The following is a 25,348-nucleotide window of genomic DNA, read 5'->3' as shown; positions in this document are numbered from 1 at the left end:
TTGTTTGAACTCACTAGCAATATTACCTGAAAACCCTGTCGGTGACATGGAATTGACTCTAGTGCTGTTATGCATATCTATGAAGCATTCTAGCAATTAGTGTTTAATTTGTGTTAGGCCACCATTATCATTGATTTATTAATAGCAATCATAGCCACATAAAGGTGATAATTTCTGATTAGTAATCTTTGTGCTGAATATATGTGGGGTGTGATGGTTAGTGGTGCCTCATCATCAGCATTTCCAATACTTTCATTTAATTGCAACGCAGAATATGGACAAAACATTCCAATCTATCAATATATATTTCAACTGTTCTTGGGATATACTGTATCTTTAATCCAAATATGAATCACTTTCATTACCAGTTATATACAAAACAACTCCCACTTGAGTAAACTTGTTCTTTCCAATTCCAATAGTTTTCAACCCCACAGATATAGATACTTATAATATTTTCCAACATCTCATAGGGAAAGGAAAATGTTTGTTTTAAAGCTTGTGTCATGCTGTGAGGACGGGTCATACCTGACCACCCTGGGTTTGTTTCCCCACTGCCTGCAAGACAACAGCAGCCTCAAGGAAAATGGAAAACAAAAATATCAACAATGGCGGCCTCACACAAACAAAGAAGACATTCCAAAAGGTTCTTAAATAAGTGTAAAATATACACAAAATTCAATCTGGCAAATGTGTGCTCAACTGCCAATATATTTTCAAAGGTCTTACACCTAATACCGGTAGTACGACAGATATCACGCTGTTCATGATAACATTTGCAGGATGAAACCGGACCTGCCGGTCTACAAGTCTAACCTCTCTATGTAAGTCAACTTCTTTTCAACTTCTGTTCCTAATAGCTCAGGTTACACATGCAGAGTCTACCTGGCCATGTAGTGGATTTTGGATCTGTAGGGGACATGCTTCTATCATGCCTTTGATGTGAGGCCTTTGAGCACTCCTGTCAGCAGTACCAAGATTTATACCTTGATGACCTCTGTCCTTTCCAGCGAGGTCAGAGGTCAACCCACACCTGCTGGGAGTCCGGAAATTGTGTACATGCTTGATGGGGAATAGCCAAAAGCACTTTTTGGGTTAATTTGTGCAGGGATGGTACTTTGATCTCTTATTTTCTGCCACAGTAGCTCTCCCGTGACCAAAACTAATGCACAACTGACAAATTCTCTTCGAACTCTTTGACATTTAAAACTATCATCCATGACTTTTGAAAGTGCAGGTATTATCTCCATCCATAACTTATTGTTTGCAATTTCAAAGCAAGAGTTAAATATATACATATCTAATAATATGATCTATGGATGCAAACAAATTTTGCTAGTTTCATTGTTACTTAATTTTTCAGAAACTGTATCTTACGCTTTCATTCTTTTCTTCATTTTGTACATGTATAGCCCAACAGGGCCATCCAAGGAAAATAAAGGTTTCACTCTACTACTTCTACTTAGAAACAATCTTAAAAGTCCACATTAGTGTTGCCCTTTAGTATAGGATAAGAGGACAGAATCTTTGGCAAGGTCCCAAATTTTATTTCAGCAGAAAGGTTGTGGTGGTGAACTCAGTCTGGCCTCAGCTGGGTGCCTGGTGTCCACAACACACCTTGCCCAGGGCAGTCTAACATTAACAATGGTAGCAACTGTTCCCAAATGCCAGGGTCAGGAAACTCGCTAGTTTTTCCATGGGCAGAGGTCACGGGTTGCCCAGAATGTCTCCAATTTGTGTTCAATTTGCTCGTTTTGTCCCAACAAATTAGCAGTAGTGGCTAGAGAGAGGTGCTTTCTTCAAGGGCCATCATCAACCGCTGATTTCAACAAAGAGAAAGGATGTTCAAGACCCGACAAGGTCACTGAGCTTGAATCATTACTGAGCTACAGGTCAGAACACAAGCAAAAGTTGGCTCAATTTGGGCTCAATTTGCTGGTAGTTTGTCACTACACATTACACTTGGGTATGGGGAATAGATGGATTGCTGGTGCAGTTATCCATGCTCCAGTGCTCTGGACTGTTTCCAGGAAAAACATCAGCTAGTAGACAATTGCAGAACTCACAACTTCCCAGTCCTGACATACAGAATTTTATAGATTTTTGATGTCACAGAAAACTTGTGTGGTTTGACTACAGAGTGTGTGGTTTGTCTACAGAGTGTGTGGTTTGTCTATGGAGTCTCTTGTCGACTCCATAATCATGTAGGCAGTAGCCATACAACCCTTATGAAGATATTGGCGACCTCACCTGTTGTGCTGCGTAAGCTTGCGTGTTTGTAGCTGGACTGTTGGTGGGATAGGTAGCTGCACTTGTACTGTAAGCACCTACAGGGAAAAAAAAAAGAAGAGAAAAACATATCAATGCTGGTAAGATAATGCAGGAGGATACATAATTTGGAACAAGACAGTTGAAAAATAAATCAACTTACAAACATGTTCGACAGCTCCAACAATTTCATTGACCTTTTGGTACTGATAGGTTTGTAATCGAAACGGAAACTTGGTAGTGATAGGTTTGTAATCCAAATGGGAAAGCTATATTTTTTGTTCTTATCAAAAGAATTTCCCACAATGACAGGAATTTCCCACCAAGCGATTTATTTATTGCCTTCTGATGCCCTAAACAGCTATAACTGTCCAATTAACTGACAACACTAGTACTTCTGTCAATGCATACAACTGAAAGGTAACATAATGTTGACAAATTTCCTAGATAGAGATGAATTGACAATAAAGAGGTAAATGCGGTCCAACATCAGCACATTTAAATCTACAAATCAATCCACAGCTGACAGGAGAATACCATCGTAAGGGACAATAAAAAAAACTATGAATCGTACCTACAGGTACATGTGTAGGTCTTGAGTTGTTTTACTTGCCACCAAAGTGGTACAGAAAATTTCAAGGTGTTCACCATTACAAGAGTAACAGTTAGACCAGTTGGGGGTCCGTGTTGTACAAGAGTTAACATTGTCTAAATATCACCACATAATGATCCCCAGAGGGGCATAAGCCACAGGATACCAGAGAACAATAGAGCGGCGGATGGGAGAAATAATTAGCAGGTGTGTTAGGGCCTCACCGCAGGCATACACATCAGAACCAGTGACAAATACCTAATGCAGACGTTCATTAATCATTGCTGCAATCTTCTGCTTATCGTGGTTGAAATCAATCAGGCCAGGTGATACTGTTGCTTTGTCTGAGATCCACAAGATTTTCATCCATGACATATGTTTGATAGCATTTGTTTATCTACATCAAGCATTATGGCACAACAATCATGTGAGAACAGTGCAACATTAAGAACATTTTTATACTTTGCATGAAAACAAGTGCATAGTGCAGGAATTTAATATAGTATAATCAGCATTGGTTTTGTAATAGCTTTCTTTTGAAATATGCGAAAAGCCACTTCAACGTTCATTTTTAGAAGCAATTTTTTAAAGCTGTGTAGCTGGCGTTGACAATTAGGTTGTAAATATCTGTGTGGAGAAATAAGATCAAAAAGAAAACGAAGCTATTTGGACCTCTGTTGATAAAGAGATGAATGGAAAATTTTCAATTTGGTTGATCAGCAGCTATATAATTAATGACATCACTACATCACTGCTTAAACAATGATGAATTAACAGCCTTTAAGGCTAGCTAGTATTAGTCACGATTTCTGTCAAAGCTAAATTTTCAAGGTGTGAAATACAGTATGTGAAGAAATACACTTTATGTATAGCTCTTGATTTTTTAAAAGAACATCTAGTACAGTTAGAATAAATTTTCATCCGTCATGAACTTTCAAACATGCTGTTATCCACCCTAGTCCATTTTCATTACAGAAAGAACGGTCCTACACTAAGCAGGTGGTACAGTTCCTTTATCTGAACAGACACCGTCTTCCTGCCCTTCTTGTACTTTTATCTCAACTTAATTCTACTCCTTCTGCATCAATACTTCCCTGAGCAAAAACAGACTAATTAGTTCCAAGTGCTTTGCCTTCGGAACTTATTTTTTCCGCCAAACAAAACAGTAGTTGCTTGTTATGCTTGAGCTGTGCTCCTATCAGGCAAACCGGGATGAGTTAAACTGGAAAACATGGGTAGTAAGGCAGGGGATAAGCTTCAGGTGGTACAACACACATTGCTGTCATATCTGGGAAGTCACAGTGTAGTAGATCTAGATCTGGAGATAAGAAACTAGACAAACTGCTTCTTCATACTAGGGACCCACCCACATGACATTTCAGCTGTAACTAGCCCATTTTATATAAACACTATTAAGATTAACACAAATTCTGAAAATTTTTCATGGCAAACAAATAAAGTAGTATTCGTAAGGAATATGATTACAGCAAATAATAAGCCTTACTCTGTACCCGGTATATCTACATTTACTTTCTAATTCTGCTGTTAGTACCACATGAGCATTTGGTACTGTTCTGAAAGACCCTATTTGCTTTATCTTATTCATATATCAATATCTACTCCACAATGTGTAAAGGTGTGTACAAAATCAGTATGCTATTGATGAGTGGTTGCAATTTAGCTGCCTTTAGACATTACTGTGTCATTGATCAGCTTTTAATCAACATGTACACCTCAATTTCCTAATTACTGTAATAGAAGGATACATCTGTTACAGACAGCGGTTGGTGGGGCACAATACTCACAACAGGACATCTAGGACTGAGATTTTCAGAGTGTCAAAGTTTACCTTATTCTCTTTTTTATCATTAAAAGAAGCAAGTTTAGTTTATTACGAATTTCACAGAAATCTCTTGATAGGAAAGTTTTGTTTAAACAAGGGCCAAGCTGCCTTAAATGCAGCAGGATTGTAACTGTTCTGTAACAACGTAACAGATGGCGGCGTGCACCACAAATGCCACACAACATGCCTGATTCTTTCTTCATACACAAAGCCTGAAATTTTTAAACTCTGGGCTGAATGGGAGACCTGCAATTATGCACCATTGTAGGTCAGGGCATGGAAATTTCACAAGCAGGCCATGTTTTTCTAGGCTTCACTTGGAAATTGAGTATCGAAGATGGTAAGCTGTGAAAACAACAGTCTGTATTAAGATTTTGTTTTCATTCAAACTTTTTCATATTTTTTGATATCAGGAAAATAAATGTAACAATTACATCAAATAAATCGCCAGTGAATATTTTTGTACTGCAGCATAAAACTAAAACTTTGAGCTTCAGAAATATGATAATATGCTTTACACTGCTGTACGCACTAACTATTCACATACAATATCCAAGATACTTCCCCAAAAATGTATGTTTTCCTAGCTTGGATTTTTCTTTCAAAACTAACCAAATCAATATAGACAGGACCACTCCTCGACTACAGCATGTATGTTATCAACTGATTCACCTAACAGCTTCTGCCCTGCACCTTTTAGCCAGGAATGCCACACTGTTGGCCTTCCCGACAGTCCCAGTTATTCCATTCCCCCTGCATCAGGTCTCTATTCAGGGTAATTCTGTTGGGCCTGACAGATGGCAGCCAGAGAGAAGCAGCCGCCTGCCACACACATAATAAAGGAGCCTGGGACTGTTTACCTACCCTACAGGGTTAATATAGGCCCCACATGACGACCATTTAATGCACTCCCTGCCCTTAATGAACAGCACCTTTTCCAGGCCTGCCCTTTTTTACTAGAGATTACTACCAAGTACTGCTGCGAATTCTCCGAGTTGTCAAAACGATGGCCTTGTGCAAGGCATCTGAGTGTTCATTAGGAAACCAACTGTCAACAAAAAAGACAGAAATATGCAAATACTTCCAAGATTTGCTATTCTGTCAAACTATTACCTTTACCACTAGAAACATATTACCTGCCCAATGTTCGAATATTTGTGACAATGAACTGGAACCACAGAAAAGTAATCAATCTTCAAAAAATCTATCTTCAATTTGTTCTGGTGCATTAGAATAAAAGCCACATAGTTTTAATCACAACATTAGACCGAACATACATCCGCTCTAGATAAACAAGAGCATAGCAGCAAATATTTCTGTAATTACACAAAATGTCATTTACTCAAATCATAGATAAGCTCGCAGATACACTTTTGACTTCTAAAAGAAAAGTTCTTAGTACTTTTGACAGCTCTGTAGCTGACGGTACAAAACCGCTTCAGCAAGCCCTAATACATGTAGTCAGTAATAGATGTGTTTAGGAGACAGAAAATCTCAGATAATGAGCTGAAATTAATTAGTGCAATCACTGGTAATGGTTTGACAGCCGGCATACAGGTGCAGTGACAAGATTTGTAGCTGGCGGAAACGACAGAAACTAAGCCAGACAAAACATCACCACTGAGCTAACTTGGAGAGGAAACCCTCCTAACCACTACTGTCACCCATGTACGAAACCTTTCTGTTTTTACTAACCATACACATCTTTGCTTTCTGTCAACAGTGTGATTGCACTATTTTCTAAGTCAGTTAAAAGAAAAAGTTGACAATAAAATCTACTACCACTACAGTACCTGAGTAGCTGAGTTGCCACATTCTTGGAGCACCACTAGGATGTCTTTACTGGTGATAAACACTGCCACTATATTCCAACACTTCCAGATGACTGGCTGGATTGACAAAGGGGATATCACTACACTTTCACTCCAGGGGAACAGAGGAGAAGCCAGAACAACTAAAGGGGCTGATCACAACATATAAGATGTCAAAGACAGCAGGTACCATTGGCAAGAAACGGGGGTGTTCTGAGAGTCAACAAGTTTAGACGAAATAAGGTAAAACCTTTACAACATTCTTTAAAAGGTGCATTAATGTGCCAATCACATATTGGAAAATATTTTGCATCTTAATGTTCTTTTGCTGCAATTCATGATCTTATTAGCTTTTCTTTTGGTAGTACCATACTTCAGATTGAGGTACGTAAGAAGTATTATATAATCCAATGTCTTTATTTTGATGTTTTCATTTCTCCATTAAATATTTCTTGAATAGGATCAAAACCAATAAAAAGGGGTATTCAAAATAGTAGCTGAATTACCTGGTGCTTAGCAAGATGAACATCATTTCTTATTACATTTTCATCATTTTAGATTAATACTCCTGCAAGCACTTTCCTCCTAAATGATATACAGTCAAACCTGCCTAGGCGACCACCTTTTCAACGCGACCACCTGGCCATGGCGACCGCTTTTTCTCGGTCCCGAAAATTTTCCCCATTGGCACAAGCATTAAGCTGCCTGCCCAAGGCGACCACCCGTCCAACGCGACCGCGACCGCCACGAATTGGGACCGCACAGAGCACAATCCCTGCCCATGGCGGCCGCCTAATTTTCAAGCGTGTGGTGACATCGGATCATTTTGCTGTCGGATTTCACAGAAATGTTTTCAAGACTTTGAAGGACAAAAATAAGGACAAAAATATATGGAAAAGTAATGTTATAGCATCGATTCCTCCATGAAGTGTTTAATAAAACGTCCCCCCTATAAACATTTGTAAAGACAAATGTTTGTGATGTTGTTGTGCCTATCGTAATCTTATAGTTTACCGCAAGATGGCTTTTGATTCACATAATTTTCCATCCATTTACGTACTGTATTGAAAACCTCGACCTGGAAATATGTGAGTGGAATCCTCTTCATGGCGACCACCTGTCCATCGCGACCGTTTTTGCTCGGTCCGCCGGGTGGTCGCCTTGGGCAGGTTTGACTGTAATTCCATTGCAACATTCCAGATCCCAACCAAAAATAACGCATCTGTCTCAAATATAAAACCATAGATCACAAGAATTCTATAAGGTTCCCTGGTGCTGATGAGGACTGTCATGCTATGTAGGCTGTTTCAATACCCCAATTCTGACAAGAGCTCATGAAGGTTAGGTTATGAAAACAGGCCTGCCTCCCAAGGAAAACAAGTGGGAGAGGAAATGTGCCAGCCAGAGCTGTCCTGGGGGAATCACTGCTTCACAAGCTGCCTAAAACAAACCTGGAAGAACAAAGGAAAACACCCCAGCCTAAACTTGGGACAGCAACAGAGAAACACTGGCAAATACTGATGCCTGAGATGACTTCTGACCTCCCATGTGTCAGAGGCCAACCACATCCTATCTTAAGTGGAAACAGACTACGTACTAACTTTGACTTTGAAGAGATATTCAAGAGGTACGGTATTGAATATCTAGAAAAATATGTCATTATCTAAGGGAAGACAACACTACTAATCGATGGAGCACAGGGATGGATAGTCTGTTCACATTCCAAGTCATCAAACACATCAAGACAGAGGAAGTTGACCATTTTTGATCAACTTCTTTACTGAAATGACAGGTGCACCTTGACCACTAAAACTTTTCAGACTGCTATAATTCTTGCAACTTGTCCAAATAAGCAGACAGCAATGAAAACATTGCAGTGAAAACTTTCAACAGCTGGCTGTCACTCATCATGACAGGTCTCCCTGACCTGTGACCTCATCCTGGGACCTTTGACACAACATTAGGTCAAAGGTTACAAACATCTATCATTCTCCTAGATGTTGAATGACTGACCAAGACAACTAGACTGAGTGTTTTGATTAAAAAATTTGAACATCTCATAAAACAGCCTACTTAAATGCCTGCCAACCTTTGCTAGATCAATTGGACCAAAGAAAATGTCCAAACACTTTGATTATTACAATCTTCCTATACAGTGTAAACCAGTGCACAAGTACGTCAGAATGATGCATTTCTTAATTTCTTGTTCGGCATGTGCAGTATCTCAACTTGTTTGTAACCATATTAATCTTACAACTAGTTATAAGCCTAGCCTGAATTCAATCAAGCCTCATGTGACCGCTCGCCGCCCTGTAACCACCTCACAACCCAAGGAGAGAAACCCTGGGACAGCTGGAGGTTGCGTTATACAGACTAGTTTTAAGCCCTCCCTGCGCAGTATATGAAGAGAGAATGCCTACCTTGTACTTGATATGCAGTGTAAGGGGCCTGTGCCGGCTGCCCTGCTGTAGAGAAGCCTGCTGGACCGTACAGGCCTGTTGGGTACGATGCTCCGTGCTGACCCTGTACTTTGGCTTCCTGCATTGCTGGTCTGGCACCTACACCAATAGTCAATGGTGAGACAGTTGAGTATATGAAAAACTATACACATGTATGTTACTATTAGTATAGAGTGTTGTTTTCACCACAAAAAAACTCTATGTCAAAACCACTAAATGATTCCGACCTACCCACATTGAGAAAATTAACATATATCAAACTTTATTAAAAAGCTGCAGAAAATTATTCCCATTAAATTGTGCATAAAAGATGTCAACACCCTTAAGTTCAGCTGGTTCTAAATGTTGCTTGTGACAGTTATGAACATGGGAAGGTAGTTCTCCTGCTGTCCACAGACACACTTCACTTCCCAGCCTGAATGGACTCTGTCATTCCTCTATACATCAGCAAAAACTGATGAGTGACCTTTCGCCCTATAATGCCATTCATATGTAAAGCTTGCATCTTTAGATTGTCAATAATAAATTACCACCACATTACACTGGCCAAATTTTATCAAAATGCCAAACAGTATGAGACGAATACACAGTATATATCACATAAAACAACAGTACTGATTATTTGAGACATTGTTGTTTGCCAACCAATCCCTGTGTTCACTTGATACAGTTGTAGAAACCACCACTTTCCTTTTCTTTTAAGACACCCATGCGACACAAGAGTCCCTTCCAGGATTTGAGGGCTACGGTTTAGCCCCACAGAAAATCCTGGGCCTGCTTATGTAATCTGTCAAGAGTCTGATTCAGTTAGCCGTCTTCCTGAGGTTGATTAAAAGATTTCCAACCTTCTGGAGAACAAAGTCACAGCCAAATTTCAGGGCAGAGTCCCGATGCCCTGGAGATCTCACTCCACTTCCTGGAGGCACCCCACAACTAAACAGTGACGATTCCATGACTACTGCTTCCTGCCAAACATTCCTACGATTCCTACTGAATCAATTGTTTCCCACAGCATTTCCCCAGGATGTTTAATGGCATCATTTGGGAACACTGGGCATTTCTGACACATCAATCAGTAGGACGTGCGGTCCCAACATTTTTCTCTTGCACCTGGTCCTGACCTATGACATGTGTCATTTCTGTGTGTCAGAAATCAGCTTTATCTCCAACTTTTATCTATATTACAAATCAGCTCACCAAGGTAGAGTTTCCCTGGCCACTGCACATAAAACAAATTCTTCATTTCACACTTGTTGAAGTGTCAATAGGCAAAAGAGAAACTTTTGAATTGATTCAATCAACAGGTTCACCATAGTACATAGACAAATGCAACAAATCACTTTACTGCCAGTAAAACTCTAGTAACACATTCAGATGTACTCAAGTATGAAACATTCATGATCCACAGATATACATGTATCTGATTATAAACCCTGGCCTATAGAACTTGATTTGCCAGCATACCTGGAGGATAAGCTCCTGGCAGATAAGGTTGTCTGGTCTGTGGGTTGTAGTAACCTGGGTTTGCAGGCTGCATGTACTGCTGCTGCCCTGTCACCACTTGCTGATAGCCCGGCATGGCAGTCTGTGAGGCCGGGGCAGGCAGAATGTGGGGGTATGGGCGACCAGGGCTGGAAGAAATAAAAACATGTCACAGGTGACTTCCTAGAGCAATGGCAATCAAGATAAAACTCTGCAAGGTTATCAAAAGTCTTTGGCCTTAGAACCCACAATTCCAACACTATCAATATAGATTGCTGCAAGAAGTAAATGCACAGCAATGAAAACTGCAGTGACAACAAAAATAAGAGAATCACTAGAAACAATCCTCACTGTTGCATGCTTTAAAGGATCCTAGGCATTTAAGACACACCTTTGATGTCATAATTAAATGCTGCCTTTCAGTGAAAAGAAGATAATCTAGTTCTAAACTTTTTACGTGCAGCCATTAAGGTGGGAAGTCTTGTGTACAGGGCCGTTCAGGTTTAATGATCACACCAAATAGAGAACCTGAAGTAATGGGCAAACAAGGGTGAATCCCCCTCCAGGCACTAACAACCCCATTGTCCTAACAAATTACAACAGGAGAATGGGTAGTCACTACCAGACCTGCCCTACCAGTGGCTACAGTTGTTACCTGGTGTAACTACCGTTATTAATTAGATCCCTTTCAACGAGCATGATTCATTAACCGACCCTGATCACTTAATTAGTGGGCGCCGAGGTGCTCAAATTTATGACCGTTTGAAAGAGTGTGCAATTACAGCACCATACAAAGTACAATCACGCAGCTTGTGGATCTAAGTTATTCTGTAGGACAGGATTCAACATGTCACTGGTGTGTGTACTGAGAAATATTGATGCTGATAGACCATCATCAATATACCTAACATAAACATATAACCTAATCGGTGTACTTTTGCCGTACCAAATCACTTAATGAAAACTGCAATAAATTTTGCATCTACAGCTGCCACTAGAGCCGCCACCTGGCTGCAGCTACAGCAGTGCACCAGAATGTCACCCATCCTAAGAATTATAACCCCAGCAGCAGACGGACCTAGCCACAGCCGCAGGGCCAGACTTGGATGGTACAACAAGGTCATCCTGAGGACAAGGCAGTGATAACTCAGCCCAAGATAACCTACCTTCATGGACAGTCGTCATACAAAATCACCAACTTCAATGGCATAACAGCAACCTTCAGGGGTGTCTTTCTTAATCATTCTCATATGAGTAAAGATGATAACCCTGGGTGAGGCCAAATATATCTTTGCGCTTGACCATGGCCCCAAGGCCTTACCATCACATGCATGGCAACATGCTTTACTTCATTAACTTTATCTGACTCAGTGATACTGCAATGCACCATGCAAGGTTACAATTCAAGTATGCTTCAGGAAAAACACATGTAGGAGACCAACCTGCCGTAAGGAAACTGAGAGGCTGCGAATTGCGCCGCTGTGCCCTCGTACGCCGTGGAATTCTGGGAGGTGCCCTGGCTGTTCATCGTTCTGCTCTCAGTGGACCCTACAGGACACACAACAAAATCAACTTTGGTCTCATCAACAACATACAGCACATGTTTCAACTCATTAGATAGGTGAACAATTCTCATTAGTTATTAGTGTTGTTTTAATACTTGTGAACAGTTAAGCAACCATTTGAAAAGGGGCACTACCATGTAGTCAAGAATTGGTGAATTATAAATTGCAAATTAAAATAAACTACTCACATCTATACATCATAACAAAAAGAGAAGTGGAGCAATGAGAAAGGAAACAGGTGATAGTGACAGTTAATAAGAAAAGATTGGCTTCTAATCTATGATTTAAAATAATAATTTTGACTACAACTTTTTGTTATGCCAGATCCCTATCCTACTGTTAGTGGCTACTCGATTTACCTACAACTTCTGGAGGTAGTGATAGGTTTATCATATGTGACAAGGGACAACTAATGTTATTTTGGAACTGGTATGCTAGCCTACATGGGGGGGAAAATGGAGAAGTCTCCAAAAGTCTGCAAACGTTCGAGTGAAGAACTTTGCGAACGAGCGTAGGAGGGACCCACCTGCAAAATCTGCCCCGTGTGTGAAGGTGCCAGAAGTGGGGGCGTCACATGTGATAGGTTCACTTTTTACTGTAGCAGAATAAATAAAAAAATTCATGCAATCACAGGCAAAACGAAAAATCTGCAGAGGGCCTGCGCCGAGCAGTTGTGATTTTCAGGTTTCCAGCTATGGTAAAAGATTTCCACCAGCTAATCTATTTTGAGTTGTTGGTACAACACAGCCATAATTTGTGATAGCTACCAAGAACAGTTTAAACCAAAAACCATGCAAAAATAGTAATAAAGTTTGTAATAAAAAAAGAAATTTTGTGGGCAAAGAAACAAAAGTCGCGACAGTTTGGGTTTGAACTGAGATATCTAAGTGTTGTGGTGTTCCTCTTGTAGGGTCTTGTGTCCAGATGGAGTTATGATTTCATCAATACGAAGATGCAACAGTTCAGATACAATACAGAAGAAGACCTGGAAAGTGCACCACTTATGACAGAAACTTGTCCTTATGTTCACCACTCACTCACCAAATGACTGTTGGAACACATCTCTATTCATGATGAACTTACCTCTATCTAGTCTATGTTCACTGATACTAAATATATTCTGAAGTTCTATTCATCAAAAGCAATGCCTTTTTTGCCTCTCCATCCACTTTCATCCGTCTCTTTTCATTATATTCCATATCTCTTTTTGCATTCTTATTCCACTGTCATCTCCTCACTAGTATAAGCTCAATCCCTGCTTTTTAACCGGTTGTTCCCTGTATACATCTATACTCATAGTCAGTCCTCCTAGACCCTTCTTGTCCTGATTATCCTAGCGTCGATCCAGCCATCCTGCACACACCATCCCTTCCTCCAACCCTAACAAGACTTACCAGAAGCAGTAGTTTGAGTTGTCACGCCGGTCATAGCCCAGTCTGAATTGGTCAGCACTGTCGAGTCACCTGTTGTTACTATCACGCCCTGGCCAGCTACGACAAAACAGCAGGAAGACTTTGACATGCAGTTCCAAAAAAAATATCAATACATCTTAACCATTCAGAGATTTGTCATGTCTGTAAGAAAACAACAGGAACTGGAAATGTTCTCATGTTTGTAAGAAAAGAAAAGCAGTCCCAAAGAACTATCCATTTAAAGAATGTCAATTTTAGCATCTTTCTCTACAGTTAGTATGTACTTTTCAAGCTAACCTGGCAAGTACGGTTTGTATCATAAAAGCACAATTTATATTGGGTGTTTCACCAATTTTGAAACGCACAAGCCCCTGTGAGCTTCTCTTGAGCCAGACAACAAGTGGTACTAGTTGGAGCCACCTTTCCCAAAAGCCCTGTATCCAGCTGTGAAATAGTAATAATCTTTCAGCTGTCTTATCTCCCTTTGTGATGTCGGCTCGTACCTTGTACGATCAGAATAATGACATGGTGTTACGGTAGATGCATTTTCAGTAAACTTTTAATTTTCAAAAGCATTTTGGGATCAATCTGTTCAGGTTTTTCACCAGGACTTCAGTACATAGCCCGGCTACAATCTCCCTAACATCTTGTAACAGACTTTAACTAAGAGGGATATGCGAATGTTACACAGCAGATACCTTGTAGATAAATGCCATGCCAACTAAACCAGGAAGATACCATAATCCAGTTTAGCCCAAAGGATCTGAGAGATGCGACCAATTTTTCTGTAGGCAACAAATTTTGCTTTAGGTCTGATAAATGTGTCTTGGGATTGGTCTGTGGTGAGCCCCGGATAATCTGGAGAAATGTCTTGTCCGGCCAGTGACCCAATTATCTTTGTGCTAGCCTCTTTACTTTAAACCCAACAAATTTTGCGCTCGAGGGGAGTTGTTATACAATTCATGCTATGCTTGTGTGTGCTAATCCTCCTGGATCTACCGCTAACACCCTAACCAACCTGGCCTACATTCTAACTGTGCTCCAAACACTTTATATCGTGCCATTAGCCCCTATGCTAGGCTGCACCTTGTCATGTCTACCAACATCCAAATGTAATTGCAATTCAAATCTATACAATGTATGAGAATGTGTACAGTGTACCACAAATTCTTGGACTGTTCAGCATTTTACATTTACAAGGATGGATATATTGTCAAATATCCTGCACTTACGTTGATGAAAGTTAGACATCCAGGTAGTAAGTGACTGAAGTCACTGACGAAAGACAGTTGATGCTGTCTGAAACGTCTGACTGTTTCAAAATTTTATCCAGTTGCTTGAGTAATTATTTTTGGCGTATCCTGCACTTACATACACATGCAGTCAAGAGTAACCATTTTGTTGGAATATTGTCAAATCACCTCAATAACTTGAGATTGGTATTGAGATAATAATAATTATTATAGCAACAGTATTCAGTCAGTACAATACTCACTGTCTGTCCCATTTGTGGCGTAACTGGCATTGGCTATGCTGCTGGGAGAGTTGCCGTTGCCCGTCTGATGTCCAGGACTCGACAGTTGCTGAGAGTCCATTAACCTGCTGGATAGGAGACAAAAATATAATTTCATAACTTTGTAGCGTTCTAGGTTCCATATCATGAATTATATATACTTACAATCAAATGCACTATTTCTATTACTTCAATATTCAATGATATGACATTTTTACATCTATCTTTTGCATGATTATCTCAGAGTCCAGCTAAAAGATAGGATTCTTTCAGTTCTTTTTCTGAACATTCAATTTGCTGAAGTAGCTCTGTTGCTAAGAAATTAATATAAAAGCTATTTCTAATAAACAAAATTCTGAAATCTGTAACATTCAACCTCACATGATACAATTCAGATTGGCACAATTAGTGATGTGTAGATAAGCAATAATTTGAACAGACCGATGTCTTTGTATCTTCTTTGACTTATCAGTCCCTGGATCGAGAACTGTAAGCTTTGTGGGTCACTTTGAATTGGGACATCTCCAACTGCTGCTACATTTGGACAGTTGTGTAATTTCTTCTGCAGTTTTTTTGTAAGATCAGTCATATTTTGTACCAGATCACAACCAAATAGCCAAAAGTGAGTAACTGAGTGATCCAACTTGAAATTTTGCCAAGCATTGAAAAACAAAGGGTTGGTATCTGAAAAAGAAAATTCTTCTTTGTTTCAGTGAAGAAGAAATACTTTTAAGTGTATGAATTTTACATCAGCCATTGTATGATACTTTGACTATATATACCATTTTGTAACAATATAGCAAACTTATAGGAAATTGGAACAAGCATTGGATCTGTTGTCAAGCTTTGAGTGTTTTGATTCTATCTGTCAGCAACAATTGTCTTCCTCTGTTATTATGTCAGATAACAAGGTGGTCGGGCGGGATGAGCTTATTGTGTCTTTTAATCACTAAATCTAGCAGCAGGTGAGTGTGTCCTATGCCCGAAGGTGACTTAACCATACAGTACTACAGGTTTGTAGCACGCATCACGGTTTGAACAAAGCTTCTCATTTCACAACAAAGAACTGAAGTATTTCACAACACGTGCACGCCACAGCGAGGTACAGTCAGTATCACCTACCTATAGTACTTCCATGCTCTGGCATTGGGAGAAATTTGAGAGAAAGTTATCAGTAAACGTTCCATTCACCACAAACTACGGGTTTCCCCTTTCCACGTCCCTCCCTCGGAGGAGGGCAGCGTGAAAACATTGTCTGAAGAACTTCCCGCAACAACCCACCCATCAACCCAACGACTTTTGACACTGATAATAGATTTCCAATCAAATGAAAGAACAAGAGTATTATTAGGGGAAACAGTGTCAGAGTTGGAGAGGATTACATATTGACACATAAAAGTGAAGTGGCAGAGTAAAGTTAACACATAGTAGAGTAGAACGCGGTAACCCAAACCAGGGGCCTCCCTCGGTGAGATAAATTCTCCATCACAACGAGTTAACCGCACAAAAACACGCAGGGAGAGAACCAAACAAGCAGAAAATCACAGCTACCTGTGGGGCTTGGGGTAACAGGCGAAATAGCACGCGGGCTGATACATCGCACACGAAAACATTCTCGTAGTTTCCGCTGGCATAAGTCCCGAAACTTCCAACATCCAGAGGTGGCAGCTGATCCGAAATTTACTCAGCTAGTAAAATTTGGAAGAGAAAGGCCGGGCCTGGTTTTTGACTGACTGAAAAGATCGGACGGACGGGAGAAGAGAAATTGTCGAACCGCGACAAGGCAATCTACATATGAAGGTGCGCACCCGTCATTAGTCCAACCGCCCCTTGGAGCGACAGGTTTGTGAATGGGCAGAGAGAAAGAATAATGAGGCGTGACCAAAGTTTGGAGGAAAGGACACAAGGCACTCTGCTGGAGGCGATGACAATAGGTAGGGAGAGCAACAATAGCTGAGGTCTACAAGGGGGAGGGAAAGCCATACTTACGGCACCTGTACAGTTTTAACTTATCATTATTCTCCACAAAGGAAAGGTGAGGGAAAGAAAAGCGTTTTGAAAAATATATGTTATACATAACAGCACAACAGAAATGTAATTATATAGCATGAGGTGGGTAAAAGCTGGGAGGGACAAGCAACCACCTGTTAAATGGTAACCCAAGAATGCTTGTTTCTGTAGAGATATAAATTCTTTTGGTGATAAAGAAATTTTTTCAGTACCCTGTTTATTATAAGAGTTTACCAGACAGAAAACCTTGGTGCCTTTTTCTCTGGGGGATGAATATGTGCTAGTTATCATAATTACCAACATTTGACACTTTTGATACCTATCTGACTTTTGCCCACTTCCGTTTGAAGTCATTTATTCTCAATAATTTGAAATGTGAAAGACCCTAGAAAGAGAAGTTGGAGAAATCATCTTGCTTTATTTACTATCAATTTCTTTTTTTACAAAAAATGTACAGAATAGAAATTGTCCAAAAGATCCATACAGTCAAAATATATCAAAAGCTCAGAGGCTTGCAATCAGATGGCTTGATTATGGTGGACAACAAAATAAAGCAAATATAGCAGCCAAAAAAAACTGTCTTTGTAAATTGTTTATTTCAAGTCCTCTGAAAACCCCTTTTGTCCCCTCGGTGGAAAGCTGAACCACCAAACCATGGCTGAGGAAAACGTAAGTTGACACCATCGCAGAGGGAGGGTGAAAAACGATTCTTCGTGGGGCTCTTGCCGCAGCATATGACACCCTCTATCAAGAAAAGAGGCAAGATCCTGCTCACCCCTATTTTCTCAAAATGTACTCTTCCTCCTATTTCAAACATTCATGATCAATGTGTAAGAAGGGGGTGGACCACAATGATTATAGGGGACAGATGTTGGGTGAAAGGTTCATATCCATGGTAGCTCACAAAGGTTGGGGCAACCACCCCTCTTGTTATTTTCATTCCAACTCATATCATTTAACAGTTTGACTCCTTTAAAGGTGATTAAACAGCTGTATTACTACAGAGTGAAAAGGACTCAACAGGAGAAACAACGGTCTTATTTAGAAAGTAATAATTTAGGGATACATGTAAGTTCAATTCCCCTTTAAGTTAAATGGGACTTGTAACAACAGCACAAAACACTACACAATATTACATGCATTCATCATGTTGTGCATTATTGGAGATTAAATGGTGGGAGGGCAGTGTGTTCTTCTGATAAAATTCTTCAGTCCTGGTAATGATCGAATCCTTGGCAACCAATTCTTTGGTCCAGTGAAAAGAAAAGGATGCATGAAGGGTCCACATTTGTCACTGATGCTGCGAGGGATTCATCTTGTGCATAGTATAACCAGGAATGTGTAACATCCATACGGATGGTAGGGAGGGCAGGGATTACCATGCAGCATTACGTACGACGTACGTACATTTATAGCAACAGTATACTAAGGTGAAGGCCCATGCAACACCTCGGACTAACCTGTTTGCAGGTGAATCTGACAGCTCTTCGTGACGTGCCTTTTTCACCTGTCAATCAAAAAGAAGACATGAATATTAATAAGCATGAAGGCATGTCCATAACAGAGCTGTTGGTACAAAGAAAACAGTCAGGGCTACCAGCAGGAAAATTCTGTGCATACAGTGCCGCCTGTCGCTATTGAAGTTTGACATGCACATGGCTCTACAACACATTTCCCTTGCAAGCTAAATCTAATACATGTACTTCCACCATAGTAATGATCATTATACCATTTAAAAGATGACAAAATAAATTACCCTAAATGGCTATATTAATATGTACCTACATGTAGCCAGGGGATGTTTTCCCTTTGAGAAGGCAGCCATTAAAACTGCTGCATTAAAAATTGATAGGCGAGGACAATAGAAGGCAATTTCCCACGGAGGACTACAATGGGCCCGGCAGTTTGTCCAACATTCAGACATTAGCGCTGACTTAGGCCAGATGATTAGAGCTATACAGGGTCGGTACATGATGTCGTTATTGCAGGTCAACTGATGACCCAACAGTCCCTTGGTGAGCCTTGTGATAAATTCACCAAAGTCTTTGTGCACAATGATTTTCGGTATGCTAGCAGGGATGTCTCCGGCTTAAATTTTTTTCTGTTTCAATACTTCTTTGGAAGCCCATGCTGTTAATTTTTGTCATTTCAAGCTTAGGAAAATAAATTTTCAATAATTTTTGGTCATCAAGTTCAGATTTTTTGGATGGATGGGATGAAATTTTTTCTGTCCCAATAAGCATATTTCCGTCACTTGCCAACCTAGTCTACATGCATAATTGTGAGTACACTCTAAGTTACACTATCCCCCTCTCAATGTAGAAGGCTGACTATGGTAATCTATAAAATACCGAGGGTGATCCCCTAAGCAAGGGGGATGTGGGAGACAAATTAGAGCGGATGGCATTGTCCTTGGCATTTGATTGGAGAACAAAAGGAGCTTTCTTCTGCTACCTCCCTCCCCTGCCTCCATAATCCCTGACCTTGAGCCGTGACACATATACAGACACGGCTCAAAAACTGTTTACAGGTACATGAACATGCTACCAAACAGAAGCCTATTTCCTTGTGATTTGTTCCCTGGATTTTGTGTCTGAACCATCTGATTTATAACATGAATCATGATTTGTGTTGGAAAGAATCACTACCGATTTGCACCTTTCTTACCTGCCTACATTTTTGCACTTGACAAGTATTAATGATGTAGATATGAGGTGCCTAATACCTATCAAATATCATCAAAAATTCATTGAGATAAAACTGATTACTATTTTCACCAGGCATAAAGACAGCTCAAATGCAAAGTCTATCATTTCATATACTAAATCATTATTGTAACATATTACTAATTTTTCATTAGGGACATGACTAAATTGTGCCTCGTTCATTCAAGCAATTTATTACAAATCTAAGGAAAACAAATAGGAATAGCCATACTGCATAATAATCACTTCTACATTTTCCCACGCAAAATTCTGCTTCAAGTACTTATTTTCCTATCCCTGCATCTTTAGTCATAATATTGAGGGAGTTGAGCTTTAAGCCTGATATCCAAATAATAGACAGGAGTCTGGCAGAATTTTCCCTGTGATTTACTCATTAAGCCCTACTGTCAGACTAAATAATTATAGATGGGTGAGGATCCATCTCTGTCGGAAGTACAGGTGTGGCCGCAGGGTGAGCCCTTAAGGCGCAGGTGAGAGCTGGCTTCAGTGAATCTTGCCTGGGCGTCAAAATAGAATGTTTGCAGCTTGAAACAAATGGGACAATCCTCAACAATCAAAACACTAAAAGAAAATATTTACAAGCTAGTCTTTGCAATTTTACCTATACCCAGTCTCCAAGGATTAAAGTAACGGTAAAACCAATGGAAAAGTCACTATTTCAGTTCATTGATATTTGAAGGTAAGATTACTAAGAAAGTACAAGTGACACTTCATACAGGTCGCATGCTTCTATGATCATTTCATGACACAAGACAAGAGTTCTTCAACCAGATACAACAGCTCACCTGCTAAGACACAGGATTTCTAACAAAGGTGACACTGTTGGCAGGTGGAGTGCCAAGCAGGTGAGGGCTGGCACACCTCACTGCTAAAGCCTCAAAATCAACATGGGCCCATTTCCTGGTGAATTAGCTAAGGCTAGATAAATAACCAGCACTAAAGGCAGAAAGGAACTCCAAATACGAGAAGTGCCACCAGCACTTATTGGAATTATTACCAGTATGCTTAGCTGTGTCCACATTTATAGAGCATTAAATGATGTCTTAATTCAAACATGAAGGATTATGTACTGATACTCATAAATCATAGGTTTACTTACTTACTTACTTACTATAGATATTCAGTAATAAACATTAATTTTTCAATATCTTGAATAAGCACAAACATGTGTAGGTAACGCTGGGTTCATCTAAGTAATACTGCATTTCCGACTATTATGATGGATGTTATTTTAATATGCTAATAGAAAACTTGATAACGACTAACTCTGCCACCTGTGCTGATCACCTGGGTGGCAGGTGACACAGGTGCGTCGTCAGACTGTGACAAACACCGCGGTCGGCCGAGATCTCCTTCAGGAAATTGCTGAATCACATGCAACTTACTTAACAAATCAAAGCCCTTCCAGTTATGATTGCTCGAATAGCTTTAAATGGTATTTGCACAACACAGGCTTTGTCAAGATAATGTGTTTGCAGAGGAAGTTTAAGTCACTCACATTGTGCAAAGACTTCTAACAATGAACTAGAACTTTTCTGTTAAATGGAAAAACAGCTCATCTTTTCTTCATAAAGAAGTTACAAAAGTACATTGACTTGAAAGGGTAGACTTACTAGTACCTTTCTCTAGAAAATCTTCTTGGAAGTCTTCACTGGAGCATGGAAATCAGGTCTCGCTAATGTACCATACCATCCACCTGATGTAACTGTTTACTACAAGTACAAATGCTGCTTTCACATCTGAAGTCTGTACCAAGTAACTTACTGGGAGTGCTCACTATACTAGACAAAAACATCCAAGAATATCACTTTTTAAAAGAGTTCTGTGTTTCCAATGAACTGTTTGATCATTTATTAGTCATGGCACCTTGAACCACTACCTTCCGCTCTAGATCCGCTGTCAATCACAGACATCAAACCGCCATGCCTTTCCCATGAGGTAACCTGTTTACCACAACAGTCCAACCAACCGCAGGACATACCTGAAGAGAGAGTTACCTTCCCAACACTGACACCCTAGTCTGAGTCCACCATCCTACAAGACTACATATTGTTAGGGGCGGAAACCGAGTCCCACGTCTGGCTTGGTAGCCGTGTTTTCCCTGCGTAGAGGCTGTTTACTACAGCGTGGGAAACAGAAATGTATGTCTGTTCTACAACATGCTCCATAGCTGAACTGTGAAATTCACAGGCAAAACCATAACCAGAGACGGGGACTTGGGACTACTTCTGTATGGATTTGTTGTGAGGGCAAGTGCCATGGTCATAATAGGACATAAAGAAATTTACATTCTGTAAAAGGAACAGATTACAAAAGTCAAGGCTTTCATAAGTGCAGTCTGCTCTCAATGCCAAGTCAGAAACTGCAAAAGTTTAACTGTACATTTGTACAAGTCTCCAAGACTGTGTTCACAAATTTGCATCTAGCAATTTCATCATTATAGGGCGTGGTTATGGTTAAACAACACAGTGAAAGAGTGACTAGACAGCAAAATTACAAGTAATATTCCATTTTTTACACATTTCCAATTAACATCAAGAGGCAACCGCAATCTTTTATTTTGAGAACACATAACCTTGACTGTGCCAGACTTTTGATGCCAATGCGATGGACATGCCACAATTGTTAGTGCTGTAAATGTCAGGCCCAGTCAAACACTCCATTGCTCAGCGTCTCTTTACCCTTGAACATCAAGATTCCACAGATTCCCTGCGGTCAATTGAGCCCCAAATTCCTCTAAAAGTGCAACACTGAGATCGGGCTACAGGTTTGAAGCCCAACCGTTACAAAGAAATTCTATCCTCATCAGTAGAATACTAGATATATTTGTCCTAATTTCATACTTTGATATGTTGAAAAGATTGGCAGGAACGGGCAACTACACTTTCTAAATTCCTAATCATACAGTTAGAAGTGCAGGTTACAAACAAAATATTTCACCAGAAATCCAACACTTGCTAGAACGGAAGAGTGTGCACTACAATTCAAACTGTGACATACCATCAAAACCTTCATCAAGCGCTAGCTTACAGCAAGACTGTTCCATCTAACACTTGAAGTTAAACAACTTTTTCTACACACGTCGGCAAGACACTTCTCATGTCATATTGGCTTACAAACAACACAACTTGAAGTAAAATCTGAGAAGACGCCTTTAGTCATACAAAAATACATTTTGTTCACCAATTTGCCGGTATATTTTCCTGTTAAGCAGGCCAAGAACAGTAGGTAACTGATGCACATTTCAGCGCCTCCCTGGACAAATTTCAGGGATCAATTCACACAATACCTAAATATTTTTGTGGCAACCCAACCTGCCTACATACTGTGATCCATGTGCTACATAGTAAAGCACCATAGACAAACAAAACAACTACGGTCTACAGGATAAACTAGCGGCAGCTCATCTACTCGCCAGTAGTGCCTTTTTACTAGTTTATGCAACATTGATTTGCAGATAACGTTTCTCTCAATGATCTAAATGGTATTCAGTGAAATTTAACCAAGTACAGTCTTCAGCTCTCAAAAACTACAATTATCATAATGATACCAGTTTCCCTCCATTTTTTTCATGACTTAAGCAATTTTTCTTTTTTTTTCAGTCATTTTCAAAAATTGATAAGAGAAACAGATACTGTAGCTGAAATCAGATCATACATTGCTTCAGGTGGTAAGTCCTAATCAAAATACTGCTCCACAATTTGGTGTAAAAAAAATCAATCCAAAGGAAAGCTAGAAAGATGGTTGTTGTGCATGTTTAAAGATGGTTACGTACCATAATGGTAATACTACTAATAGAAGTATGCCTAGACAAGCTTCTCACCTTTTCATTTAACTTCAGACTATTCTGTTGTTTTCAGGTCAGTACAAACAAGTAGGTACATTCTGCCTATAGAAACTTCTGTTCCGGCTTAGACACTTGGGAGGGAGTTTAGAAAGTGAAATCCAACCTTACAAAAATACTCACTCCTGTAAAGCTAACTTCCCACTCAAATAAACCAAGCCAGACAAACAAGACTAACCAAACTGGGGGGCAAATTTGTCACTTTTGTGTACAGTATGTGTAGTGGAGAGACCATGCTGTCAGTTGGTTACCGGTATGCTTTATTTCAAAGGCCTAATGTCTTTGTTAATAGCATTTATTCAATTTCAGAAACTTAAAACGAAGAGGAAAGCCTTGATTCCTTAAACAATCAAACTTACATTTTAACCATACCATTTAGTTGCAAGAGTTAAGGAAAAGGCATTAGAGTAAAATCTTGTTCAATTTTTACACCCATGCAGGAAGTCATTTGCCAGCAGCATACCTGGCTCGTGAAAAACTGCCTAACTCTGCAAACGACCAGGCCACTACATGCATGCCAACATGTGGGCTGCTACTGCCTACCTCCTTGTGACATGCATGTTTCTAGACAAAGAAAACTCTCTGGTCTGAGTTCTTTAATCTACATTGGGAAATTTTGGCGATAGCTTTAAGGCTACTGAGAACATGCATATTAATTGAACCCTAGCTATTCTTTTTAATCATGAACTAACTGTACTCTACTCTACTCTGTACTTACTTCTAAGTGCTAGGTAATGGATCAAAAATACCTATGTAAGCATCAACTTGATAAAGCTTCAACCTTAGATACACATGTTCATTGAGAGTTATTTGTAAATATTCCACTCACCATAGAATCATCCTGGATGTAGGCATAGGCATTATACAGCTTCATAATGAGAATGCTGGCCACCAACAAAGTCACCAATATACACAAGTGTCCACAGCAAGTCCCAAGTCCTCCAAGCTTGCTGAACTGAGCCTTACTTCAGTACATCACTTGACATCACTTGTGAAAAGCACAGCAAGTGGAGATATCGTCTAGTAGTAGTGCACCATGCTCCAGTGTTGCAGCTCACATGTATCACAACAGTTATTGCTGAGACAAAGGCAGAATTTTACGTTGCCACACTTGATCAATGCCACATGAGTCTGACAGTGGTCTCGTGAACAACAAAAAATATCACAAGATATCAGAAGCAGAAACAGGTCCTGGTTACAAGAAGCGGTCTGCGGTGTCTCTCGGACTAGCGTAGGGACCTGCCTGTCTGTCCGCCGACCAATACACACACGGAGTGCCTGCAATATTCCCACACCGCTGCCTGCTCGCTGACTCCTGGCTTAGGAAGCACTCACCATAACAAGGGACCAACCATTGATGGGGCAGGGGGGTGGCTGATTAAGTCTCCAAGACTGACCACCTTGTTGATGACTTCCTACCAGACACATACCTCACACTACTGAGATTACATGCTAGGAAGAAGGTAAGCCTTGAACGCAACTTGTTTTGAACAACAACTAGAAGAAATCAGCCTGCTTGTAGTGATTATTGGCTGATCCCTAAGTCCCTCCCCTAGCACAGCCCTGTGCTTGAGTTAATAAATAAACAATGAGGCTGTGTTTGTACTAGGACAGGGTTAGCAAAATCAGGACAAGGGTCACAGAGGGGGTTCTCCTGAAACCTGTAAAACTCTATAAAGATGGAATGAGAAAAACATATACAGAGGAAGTCTTTTTTATTTGGCTAGACGTATAATTAAGTGGTCGGCCAATAGATAGTGAGATGGCTGAAAATAATTTGCTCCCATCTACATCCACTTGCTGCATCATTTTCTGTGTATCTT

At 40.1% G+C, this 25,348-nt stretch overlaps 1 protein-coding gene across 22 annotated transcripts in view; it reads right to left on the bottom strand.

Moving 5' to 3' along the window:
* Window positions 1–25,348, bottom strand: part of LOC136427741 (eyes absent homolog 1-like) — a 109,904-nt gene that overhangs the window by 28,869 nt on the left and 55,687 nt on the right. For 12 of the 22 annotated variants that reach the window (XM_066416860.1, XM_066416861.1, XM_066416862.1 and 9 more), the window contains 10 exons: window positions 18,416–18,462; window positions 16,068–16,085; window positions 14,928–15,034; window positions 13,415–13,510; window positions 12,547–12,615; window positions 11,898–12,003; window positions 10,438–10,604; window positions 8,935–9,072; window positions 2,251–2,327; window positions 529–576 (listed from right to left, as the gene is read on the bottom strand). In XM_066416860.1, the coding sequence (XP_066272957.1) occupies window positions 529–576; window positions 2,251–2,327; window positions 8,935–9,072; window positions 10,438–10,604; window positions 11,898–12,003; window positions 12,547–12,615; window positions 13,415–13,510; window positions 14,928–15,034; window positions 16,068–16,085; window positions 18,416–18,462 (873 nt within the window). Of the gene's footprint in view, window positions 1–528; window positions 577–2,250; window positions 2,328–8,934; window positions 9,073–10,437; window positions 10,605–11,897; window positions 12,004–12,546; window positions 12,616–13,414; window positions 13,511–14,927; window positions 15,035–16,067; window positions 16,086–18,415; window positions 18,463–24,354; window positions 25,018–25,348 lie in introns of those variants that run through there. The other 10 variants (XM_066416869.1, XM_066416877.1, XM_066416881.1 and 7 more) reach the window with 8 other exon arrangements.

This window comes from Branchiostoma lanceolatum, chromosome 2 (assembly GCF_035083965.1).
Source record: "Branchiostoma lanceolatum isolate klBraLanc5 chromosome 2, klBraLanc5.hap2, whole genome shotgun sequence".
NCBI lineage: Eukaryota > Metazoa > Chordata > Leptocardii > Amphioxiformes > Branchiostomatidae > Branchiostoma > Branchiostoma lanceolatum.
This window is presented reverse-complemented; position numbering and strand designations above follow the sequence as displayed.